Source organism: Nannospalax galili, unplaced genomic scaffold (genome assembly GCF_000622305.1).
Source record: "Nannospalax galili isolate Female #2095 unplaced genomic scaffold, S.galili_v1.0 scaffold77, whole genome shotgun sequence".
Classification (NCBI taxonomy): domain Eukaryota; kingdom Metazoa; phylum Chordata; class Mammalia; order Rodentia; family Spalacidae; genus Nannospalax; species Nannospalax galili.
Window position 1 is genome coordinate 1,375,894 of NW_008341457.1, and position 10,716 is coordinate 1,386,609.

The 10,716-nt window shown below is 59.1% G+C and overlaps 1 protein-coding gene across 5 annotated transcripts in view; it reads right to left on the minus strand.

Annotated features, from left to right (window-relative positions):
• Positions 1 to 1,279: 1,279 nt before the first annotated feature.
• Kdm4b (lysine demethylase 4B) overlaps positions 1,280 to 10,716 on the minus strand; it is an 89,419-nt gene continuing 79,982 nt past the window's right edge. For 3 of the 5 annotated variants that reach the window (XM_008836965.2, XM_008836964.2, XM_029565322.1), the window contains 12 exons: positions 9,434 to 9,807; positions 9,097 to 9,217; positions 8,480 to 8,658; positions 8,127 to 8,343; positions 7,373 to 7,449; positions 7,164 to 7,219; positions 6,841 to 6,949; positions 4,162 to 4,347; positions 3,796 to 3,960; positions 3,579 to 3,698; positions 2,878 to 2,970; positions 2,443 to 2,634 (listed from right to left, as the gene is read on the minus strand). In XM_008836965.2, coding sequence (XP_008835187.1) covers positions 2,443 to 2,634; positions 2,878 to 2,970; positions 3,579 to 3,698; positions 3,796 to 3,960; positions 4,162 to 4,347; positions 6,841 to 6,949; positions 7,164 to 7,219; positions 7,373 to 7,449; positions 8,127 to 8,343; positions 8,480 to 8,658; positions 9,097 to 9,217; positions 9,434 to 9,807 — 1,889 coding nt within the window. Of the gene's footprint in view, positions 2,635 to 2,877; positions 2,971 to 3,578; positions 3,699 to 3,795; positions 3,961 to 4,161; positions 4,348 to 6,840; positions 6,950 to 7,163; positions 7,220 to 7,372; positions 7,450 to 8,126; positions 8,344 to 8,479; positions 8,659 to 9,096; positions 9,218 to 9,433; positions 9,808 to 10,716 lie in introns of all 5 variants that reach the window. The other 2 variants (XM_029565321.1, XM_029565320.1) reach the window with 2 other exon arrangements.

Genomic DNA, 10,716 nt, shown 5'->3' on the forward strand with positions numbered 1-10,716 from the left:
GCCAGTATGCCTGCTGGGAGGGATGGGCCACACGCTGTGTGGTGGCCACAGGGTTCTGTGCTATGGATATGGCTGGGTGGGAGGGCTTTGGTTTCCTCTTCACTCAGCTGCTGGCTGTGGGGGAATGTTCGTCATGGTGGGGGCTGTTTGTTTTGCAGGCACAGGTGGGTTCCACTTGGGCATTACAAAGGGACACGTCTCCTGGATGGAACTGAATCCAAAACAAGTTCTGCCTCCCTGGCCACCCGGTCTCCATGCCAACTACCCAGAACGAACGGCCCATGTGCAAATAAAACTTTACAGAGAAACTGGGCCAAGGGCCAGGTTTGGCCAAAGGCTCAAGGTCACACATCTGAGCACAGGGAAGTTTCTGCCTCACTGCCCAGGCCTGGCACAGCTCCACACCCAGGGCTCTGTGACCATTCAGCTCACCCATCTCTACCCATCTATCATCGTTCAGAGTGCAGGTCTCCCCTTTCCTCTCTGGTCTCCCCAAAGCCTGGCACTCAGCAGATGGCAACAACCTGCCCCAAGCATCTTTGTACTTAAGGGTGACATTTCTGAGAGAAACAGAAAGCCATGGCCACAGGCCCCACTTAGATAGTGCAACTCCTGCCCTGAACCCACCCCACCCCACAGAAACCAGAGAGTGCTCATGAGCACCAGAAGCTCCCTTTGCACAGGGTCCTCTGTAGTTTCTTCCTCCCTCAGGGTCAAAGCCCAAGTCCTCACTACAGCCCACTGGGCCCTGCCCCATTCCTTCACTGCCCCTCGCTCCTTCTGCTCCAGCCACAGGGTCTAGCTGCTCCTACAACACACCAGGCTCCATCCTTTCCTGGGACCTTTGCACAGTCATGTCCTCTGCCCCAGGGCCTTTGCACTGCAGTGTCCTCTGCCTCTGAAACTTTACACACCTATGTCCTTTGCCCAGGACTCCTGAGGCTCTGACAGCGCAGCTGGACGTGATGGACTCTACCAAGGGGAGATTGGGCTGTGAACCCCAGTTGTCCTACAGGGATACATGCCATCTCAGCCCTGTGACACCTAAGTGACAGCCTAGAATCCCCAGTGAGGGGCTGGGGGGCGTGGCTCAGGGTAGAGTGACAGCCTAGAATCCAGTGAGGGGCTGGGGACGTGGCTCAGGGGTAGGTGAGACAGAGGTTTGGGGGAACTCTATGTTCCCACCTCACCAGTCTTAATATCCAGACCAGAGAGACACACACCCCCAAGCCCAGCCCAGCCTAGGCCTGGCCAGAAATGAAGACGCGTCCACTGCTACTTGTGGGAATCAGAAGTGCTCAAGAGCTTTTAATTCATCCTGAACCCAGAGGCAGGGAAATGAGGCAAAAATACGGCTCGCCCTTTATCTGGGGTGGGGAAAAGTCGGGAGCCTGGGGAGGGGATTGTTGGTTTTTTTGTTTTTGTTTTTTTTTTGCACAAAGTAAGACACAGCCATCTCTGTGGGGAACATGTGTGCCTGGTCTGCACAGCCATGAAAACCCACAAGGGTTGTGACCCCAGAGACCTGTGGCCGGCCTTCTGCGTCCAGGCCCCAGTTGGATCCTTTTTACTCTCTTTACAATATAAATAGTATTTCAACTACACACAGCAGCCAGGCACTGCACAGGCTCCTGTAAGCCCCCACTGTCCATCTCCTTCCGTACACAGGTCAGTGCCGTCCTAGGGATCAACGCTGGGACATTGGTGGCTTCTGGAGGGGCAGTGCAGACCAAGGGCCGCAGCAGCCACCAGCCTGTGAAGTCTGTGTCCTACGTCACCCGCATACATGGCTGGTGTCCCAGTGGGCCACAGATGAAGGACACCAGGCCAAGTCTGTGGGGCATGGCTAACTGGGGATCTGGTCATCCCGGGGTCCTCTGCGCCAGCTTGGAGCAGATGGCCAGGCACCACAGAGCCATGGGGACACATGCCCAGTCCGAGAGTCTGTGCAGGAGGCTTCTGCCACCGGGCACTGGGTGCCACCAAGGTATCAGGCCACCTCCAGGCCTGAGCATGTGGCCCATGGGGAGCCAGTGTCACCTGTGGTGGCTGCATCCCCCCAAGAGGCTATGTGTCCCCTGTGCAATGCACCTGCAAGAGCATCTCCTGCCAGCTTGGTGGACAAAGGAGATTTGCAAACAGCAAACAATGTATCTTTTCGTCTCCCCATGTCCATCCTGGTTCTGAAAATAAAGAACCTGTTCGTTTTGTACTGTTTTGTTGGTTTTTAAAGCCACAAATCTAGAAAACAGGTTGAGGGGGGCTGTGCCCATGTCCTCGGCTGGCATCTGTCTTGGGAGGTTCAGGGGATGCCCCGTAGCACCTTTTGGAGAAGATAGGAGTTGGGCCGAGTCGGCATGCCGGGTCAGGGCACAGCCCTACTCCCTGAGTCCGGGCCACATCCGGTCCTGCTGTCCAGGGTGTCCCGGTGCAGATAGGAGTCTAGAAGGCTCCGGGCCGGGCCTGCCCCTGCAGGAGGCTCTCCACAAAAGCCAGGTATTCTGGGTTGTGTGCTGTGTCCTCAGCGGTGGCAGTGGTGGTGATGGTTGGGGCAATGGCCACCCGCGGGCGCTTGGCTGCCTTCACATCCTCCCCTGAGAAGCTGGGCTCCTGTGGCGCACCAGTGCTCAGTGACTGTGGACGGTGGAGACAGGTCAGACTGTCGCCCTGACAAGTTTCTGAGGACTGCACCTGACACCCAGCAGACTGGCACCCAGGGCCTGTCACTCACCTGCCCCCCACCCGTCGCCAGGACCCCTGCTATCCATCCCAGGACATCTGGCCTCTGGCTGAGTAGAAGGAAGCAAGGTCTGGATGACAGGGGTTGGTGTGCAGGGTGTCCTCATGGCTAAAGGGAACGGCACTACGTCCACTCACCAACCGAGACCGCACCCTCTTAGGTAGTTCCTCATCCAGGGTGAAGATGTCCCCACGTTTCACAGTCAGTTGTGAGCCATCCTCGAACTCCACCTGCAGAGAGACGGCTCTCAGGACAGGCCCCAGGACACCACATGGCCCTGGGCTGCCCACAGCCCCTCCCAGGTCCAGGCTGGAGAAGAGGGTCTGAGCAGGTTACAGACATGGACACCAGCCACTTCCAGATTCAGTGGGCAGAAAGCTTGGGGTTCCAGGGATGCCCCCACAGACCCCAAGTAAGTTCACGGCCCACTTTCTTCAATCCAGTGTCTTGTGTGCCCCAGACAGCTCCCTGTTCCAGATAGGGATGAGGAGCTGGGGACCTAGGTCCCCGTGTGTGGCTGGCCACCCACTTCCCGTGAAGTCCCCAAGGCATGGAGTGGATGGCCTGACTGGGAACAAAACCAGGGCATCCAATCTGGCCTTAAGGGGGTTGGGGTACACCTCGGCTACAAAGATGTACCCAGCATGCCCTGGGCCTGGGCCCCACCCCAGCAGAGAGAGAAAGAGGGAGGGGGTGGATCTACAGGGAGGCCAGCTGACCAGGGCAGCCTCCTTGGCCTTCGGTCTTCTGGGCATGTGTGCCCGGCTGTCCGCAGTGACCAAGCACCCAGGCATCAGCACCAGACATCAGCACACAGCGGCCCTCCAGCCTCGCTCACCTGGTAAATGTGGTTGGTAGCAGACGAGATGAACCTGGCCTTGTACAGGTTACCGTCGGTCCACCGCAGCTCCACAAGCTCACCCTCGAGCGGTGGCCCAAGCCGGATGCAGTCTCTGCTCTGTGGGATGGAGGGAGGGAGGGAAGGGGTGATGCTAGCTGTGGACCCCAGCCCAGCCCAGCCCAGCCCTCACCTGCTGCTCCCCCTACTCCCTCACCGTGATGCTCTCAGGGTACAGGTTGTCGCTGTAGGAGCCGTCGTCGAAGTTGACCTCGTAGAAGGTCTGTGCAGTGGAGCCAATGACCCGGCAGCGGTAGTACAGCCCGTTTCGGTTCTTGGTGATGACCACCTGGCCCAGGGATACGGCGCGGAGCAGCTGCCCCTGCGGGCAGGGAGTGAGGGACAGTGTTGTGGTGGGTGGGGCTGGGAGGTGGCCATGGGGTGGAGCCAAGCGGTGGGCGTGGCCAGGAGGGCTCTGCTATAGCATGTGGCCCTGGTCAGACGGGAGGGGCCTGGTTGGGTGGGCGTGGCTCTGGACTGGGGCGGGACCTGACCATATGGGCGGGTCCTGGCGCACACTCACCGCCGGGCCACCTGCCCTGTGCTTGAGGCAGGTGATGGACACCACATAGGGCCAGTCATCAGGTTCCATGAGGACACCAGCTGCATGTGCACAGGTCACATGGAAGGACGTGGAGCAGTGCTCATAGGAGCACTGGATGCAGGCTCCCGATAACTTTTTCATCCGCTTCCGGCAGTATATGCACTTCTGCAGGAGGGGTGAGGGGATGGGTCACCCCAGCCTGTGCCCAGCCCCAAGACCAGCCCCTCAGCCCTGTACCCTGACTCTGTACCCTGGCCTGCACCCATCCCCAAGACCAGTCTCCCAATCCTACATCCTGGCCTGCACCCCCACTCTGCACCTGTCTCCCACCCATCTGGCAGACTCCAGAACTCTGCAGACACCAGACACGTTGCCACAGGGAGACGCCAGAGGAACATTCCAGAATGGGCAGGCTTAGGGGCAAGGGGCCCTGGCACAACTGCTATGGTCAGGTGTATGAAATTTGGGGCACCTCCTGAACAATGCCACAGTGTCAGTACAGGTAGGTCTCTGCACTGGAAGCCACAGAGGCCGCAGCTGGCAGATGATGGACACCTGAATCTCAGATACTCAGAAACACTGAAGGCGGCTGATGCCTGGGGCCAGGCTTAACCCTCCAGGGCTGGGCTGCCAGGAAGCAGCAGTGAAGGCAGCTGGGCTCTCCAGGTACCACATGAGGGTGGAGGCCACTGCAGGTGATGGGGACCAAGGACAAGCTATGGGGCTGAGGACGCAGCTGCCGAGTGCCAGGACCCACTTGCCCCTGCTGCCAGTGCAGACGGCACGCACCCTGCCAGGTCCCCACAGCCTGGGTCTGAAGAGATAGGTCCTCAGCAGCCCCAGTAGGCAGTAGCCAGGGTCTGGGACCTGGGGGATCCCTGGGGGAGGAAGGGGACAACTGATCTAGCCAAGGCTGCCTACAAGTTCCTGGGTGTGGCCAGCTCCAAGTCCTGGGTCTACCCCTCTCCACTACCCCAGGCTGACTCTAGGCCTGCCACTAAAGCAAGGCAGCAGGGAACAAGCAGGGAAAGCTGGCTCAATCCGCCTGCCTCACGTGATTCACCCACAGTCCCTGTGTGCTGGGCCCTAATGCTCCAAGGTCCCTGCAGCTAGAGTTCTGGGGCGGGAAGGAGTTAAGGCACTTGCTGCCGTGGCTCCCCCAGGCAGCATGCACCTTGTAAAAGGATTTTTGGGTTTTTTTTTTTATGTGTATGAGTGTATTGCCTGCATGTATGTGAGTGCACCTGTGTCATGCAATGCCGCAGAGGTCAGAAGAGGGCTTTGGATTCCCCTGGGACTGGAGTTAAGGCCAGTTCATAGCCGCCACGTGGGTGCTGGGACTCGAACCCGTGACCTCTGCAAGAGCAGTCAGTGCTCTTAACTGCTGAGCATTCTCTCCAGCCCCATAAAAGGATTTTTAATTCATTGTTACAAGTATGAGCCACAGAGAGAGGCTGCAGGCTGGAAATGTCAGGCGTGCATGGTGTCAGGATTTATGGCCTCCCCACACCATCCTCCACCTGGGCAACGATGGTCTCACCAGAGCTGCTGCCACAGAGGAGTTGCCTGCACCTGCCTGTGCTCAGCCAGACTGGCAGCCACCACTTCCACAGGGGTCCCCATGGCCACTCGTGGGCTCCGGGCACATGGTCCTGGTCCCCGACTTGTGATTCCCAGCACCTGCCACTTAGAGACCTAGGTCTATGCTAAGGTCAGCTGCATCCCCACAGGGCTACTCAGTGGCCTCAGCTTGCCACACCCACCTAAAGCCAGTGTCCCAGCCAGCAGGGGCAATGAACCCAGCAGACCAGCTCAGGACTCTACCTGGGCTCCTGGCCTGGCCCCCATATGTCCCCACACCTGCTTACAGGCCCAGACGTGGTCAGCGTCACACCTGAGCAGTGACATTGTCCTGGGATCTAAGCTGAACCCTCTCCGTCCCCCCACCCCTTTGCTGGATGACAGCCCCCCAGCAGACTGCCATGTGTCACCCCCAGGGTAACCCCAAACCCAGGGCATTGGGCACAGGTGGGGGAGACACAGGACCCCTGGGTGGCAGCATGGGTGGGTGGGTGTCCAGAGGAGGGACCATGAGGACAAGCCTGGGAGCAGCCAGGACTTCAGTGACCCTACCACAGCCCGACTCTGTGTACCCTGCTCCTGGCTGGGAAGGGCTGAAGCCCAGAGAGGTCAGGGCATCTGTGTAGGGTCCCCCAGAGGCTGGCAGCCAAACTTTCACCTCTAACCTCTGACATCCCCTCAGTGCCCATGCCTGCTGCAGGGTAGGGGTGTCATTGTGGGAAGTCAGAGGGAGATGCTTATGGAGGAGCCTCAGCACCCACTGAGGCACAGTACCTTCTGTTCAACAAGGACACCAGGTGACGGAACCCGTCTCCTGTCTCCCAGTCAACAGGAATCTGGATAGATTTCTGGGACACAGTCACCAGGGAGCCACACAGGCCAAAGGTCATCCTGCACTGAGGGCAGTTGGGTGCTTGAAGAAGGGCCACAGTGAGGGAGGAAATAGTCACACGAGGTTCCTCTGAGAATTCCAGAATGGTACATGACGGCCCCCACGCCCGTGACAGCACACATCCAAACCCAGGATGACAGACTGGTGCCCTCAGGGACCCGAGCATGAAGGACTTGGGGACCCACCAGCTTCCACCGCTGCTCAGGGATGGCGCTGATGTCCACTGGGTTGCGCTCGATCACATTCAAGAACCGCACCTCGGGGACTGCGATGGCGCAGATGACATGAATCCACCTGGGGGGGGTGTCACAGGCTGTCCCCAAGGGGCAGTCAAGCAGGGGAGGAGGGGATGTGTATGTAAATGGCTGGAGGGTCCCTGAGAGACAGGTGCCACACTGCTCCCCACCTCACTGGTCACCTTGTCCCGGGGGGTGGCTGTCCAGTGACAAAAAGGGTGACAGGAGGGGGACATGGCGGCTGCTAGGCCTGTGGAGGGACACACACACACCTCTGCTCTGTGGTCCTCTGCAGTGCTCCGCCCCGCAGGTTACACAAACAGCATTCCTGCGGGCAGAGAGGCAGTAAGGGCGTGGCCAGGCCCACTGTGCACCACCCCCAACCCAGGAATGTTCCAGGGACAGCAAGGTGTCAGGTCCCAGCCTCAGTACACAGGGAGGACAGAGGCCCAGTGCCACCCAGGCTTTCATGGTGAGTTACCGCAGTCCAGGCGTGGGCTGTGCACCGGGAACACGTCCAGCCGTCCTTGGCCAGCTCAGGGCGGACACCGTAGCAACCTGTCAGGCAGTGGGGCTGAGACCAGGGCCGCTGCCGTCACGGGTCACCCTCACCCTCTGCGGCCATACAGGGCGGGGTCTGTGCATGGCTATGGGCAGCATGTTGATTGGGCTGCCCAGCACAAGCCCAGGGACAGCACTTCCTACGTCTGCACACCGAGAGCTCCCTCCTGTCCCTGAGCTCCCCCCACACACCTGAGTAGCCTGCAGAGCGGGCCAGTTCTGAGCCCCACCCCCATATTTCTGGGGATCCCAGTGTTACAGATCTGAGGTCACTTCCTGGTGCACCGGCTCTGTGGGAGTGTCCCCAGGCAGCCAGGGTGACACATGTGGCCCTCTGCCTAGAGCCCCATGGCAGAAAGCACTGAAACAGAGCGGGTCCTCTAAGGGACACAGAATGAGCTTCCCCACATAAGGGCTGGACACAGCACCCCTGGAATAGCAACTGCCAAGCCTGTGGCCACCCCAGGGTGCTGTGCCCGCACAGTCCTGGCATGGAGGAGGCCACACCCCAGGCTTGTCTGGTGTGGCGTGAAGAAGCCTGTCTGTGGCCCCCGTGGTGGCCTTGCACCTCGGAAAGCAGGTCACCTGTCTCCCACCCTACAGCTCCACAGTGAGAAGAAGGAGAAAAGAGGAGACAGGCCTGCAGAGGCCACAGACATCGAGCGGACACTCACTGGCATGGACCTGCAGGCAGCACTTGGCACAGGAGATGAGCAGGCTGGTACCGTCATCACCTACACCAGAGTTGGCGGGCAGTGGCTCTGTGTTCTCCCCACTCGAGGTAAAGCACAGCTCAGGTATCAGTGGCCGCGTCCTCTGGCCACTTTTGGAGGGTGGCGGGATGGCACTGTCCCCAGGAGTGGCCAGGGCCTCTTGCTCCGTCCGCACCGACTGCAGAGACACGGCTGTCAGGGAGGCCACTGTGTGACAGGCCTGGGGACTCCCATGTCCACAGCAGAGCTGGGAATGGGGCACCCAGTAGGGAGCGGGGACCAAGAGGAGGGAGATGGGGAGGCGGGCAACTGGCCTGGTTGAAGGGGTAGAAGAGGGTGCAGACAGCACAGTAGGGCTCCCTGAGCGCGGCCACTGCGTTGAACTTCCTTTCGGCCTGGAAGCTGGCAGCCGTGTTCCCCCACTGCAGCGACAGCAAGGACCGTGCAGTCTCAGGGTCACTCACGTCCTCCTCTCCTGAGAAGGGGAAGGCTTCTACAGCAGGAAGGGAGGGAGGGCTTGAGTGCTGGGGTCCCCTCTGCAGCCCCCAGTCTGGGGCCAAGGGGGCCGTCCACACATCATCCCCAGAGACCCCACAACTGAGTGAAGTCTGGGCCCTGTCACCTGCCAAAAGACACTGTGGGTGTGGGTGTATGGGTCACCAGCCCAAGGAACCTTCTGGAGAGAGTTGGGGGTGGAGTGGGGCAGAGGCCCTGTGAGCAGCAGTGGGTCCCAGAGTGGGTGTGCAGGGACAGCTGGACCCTGCAGATATGAGGGTTGAGGGTGCTGCTGATGACAGGGCGGGAAGGAGGTCTACATCCAGGGACTGGATGATGGGATACTGTGACCCATGGACAGGCTACTGGACAGAAGAGGGGCTGCCTAACTATGCCAGTGAGGGCGGGAGTTGCAGGATGACCTGATGCTGCTTACCCTCGTCGCTGGAGACCTCCTGCTTAACCACAGACAGCGGGGACCGTGTAGGCGGCCGGCCCAGTGGGTGGCGCCGACTCTTCTTGATCTCCATCTTTAACTTGGAAAAGGTAGATGAGACCTGAAATGTGCATCATGAAAGCTGGACTCCTGAGGCTCCTGATGCACCACACACACACACACACACACACACACACACACACACACACACACACACACACACCATGGCTGCTGCCGCCACCCTGAGAGCTCCATCACCCAGCAAGGGCCTCTAGACTTCACAGACACAGCTTTGCAGACAGAGCCACACAGGGGCCTAAGGTCATGAGTCACCCACCTGCGCCTTGCTGGCTCGGGCTTGCACTTCCTCTTCAGGCCCCAGCTCCATGGGTGCCACCTGTGGGTGGACTGCTTGGTCCCTGTGCCCCTCAGTGGTGCCAGTGCGGGGCAGCACATACAGCATGGGGATGATGGGCCGGGGCCGTGCCTCGGGCTCCTCACTTGGCCCCCCGGGAGGCACCACATTGATGGGTGCTGGTGGGGGACCGTCCTCTGTGGCTGAGGAGCCTAGTGTAGGTACTGGAGACTCAGGTGGGGGGGGCGGCCTCAGGGTGTTCTCGATGGGGAACAAGGCTGGAGGCTGGGTCAAGAGAGGACCCGGAACCCTCTTCCTGCTCTTGGTCTTGGGCCGTGCCTTGGCCCTGCCGTCCTCTACAAGGAGAGAGAATGCCCATCAGACACCCACGGAACCAGTTGGAAGCGAGGGTCAGACCTATGGGTCTCAGGCGGGCACAGTAGGCAGGCAGACCTTGGGCAGCTCAGCCTCTTGAAGGCCCCTGGGGGGCGCGCACGCGCGCACGCGCGCACACACACACACACACACACACACACACACACACACACACACACCTTTCTGTGTTGGGTGTGAGGCACACACCTGTCACCTAGGTGGAGGAAGAGAAGTTGTGGGCCAACCTAGGCTACAAAAGATCCTGTCTCAAAAGCCAAAAGAAGGGGTGGGGTCTGGAGAGATGCTCACTAGTTCAGAGCACTGGTTGCTCTTGCAGAGGACCTAGGTTCAGTTCCCAGCACTCACGGGGTGGGTAACAACTATCTGTAACTCCAGTTCCAGGGGATCTGATGCCCTCTTCTGGCCTCCATGGGCATTGCATGACATGGGTGCACTTACATGTAGGCAAAATACTCATACAGAGAAAATAAACCAATAAATAAAATATATTTTTTAAAAAAGACTTCTGGGGGCTGGAGAGATAGCTCAGCAGTTAAGAGCACTGACTGCTCTTGCCTAGTTCAGAGCACTGGTTGCTCTTGCAGAGGACCTAGGTTCAGTTCCCAGCACTCACGGGGTGGGTAACAACTATCTGTAACTCCAGTTCCAGGGGATCTGATGCCCTCTTCTGGCCTCCATGGGCATTGCATGACATGGGTGCACTTACATGTAGGCAAAATACTCATACAGAGAAAATAAACCAATAAATAAAATATATTTTTTAAAAAAGACTTCTGTTCCAGGCATGGTGGTACATGCTTTTAGTCCCAGCACTAGGAAGGCAGAGGCAGGTGGATCTCTATGAGTTCAAGGCCAACCTGGTCTACATA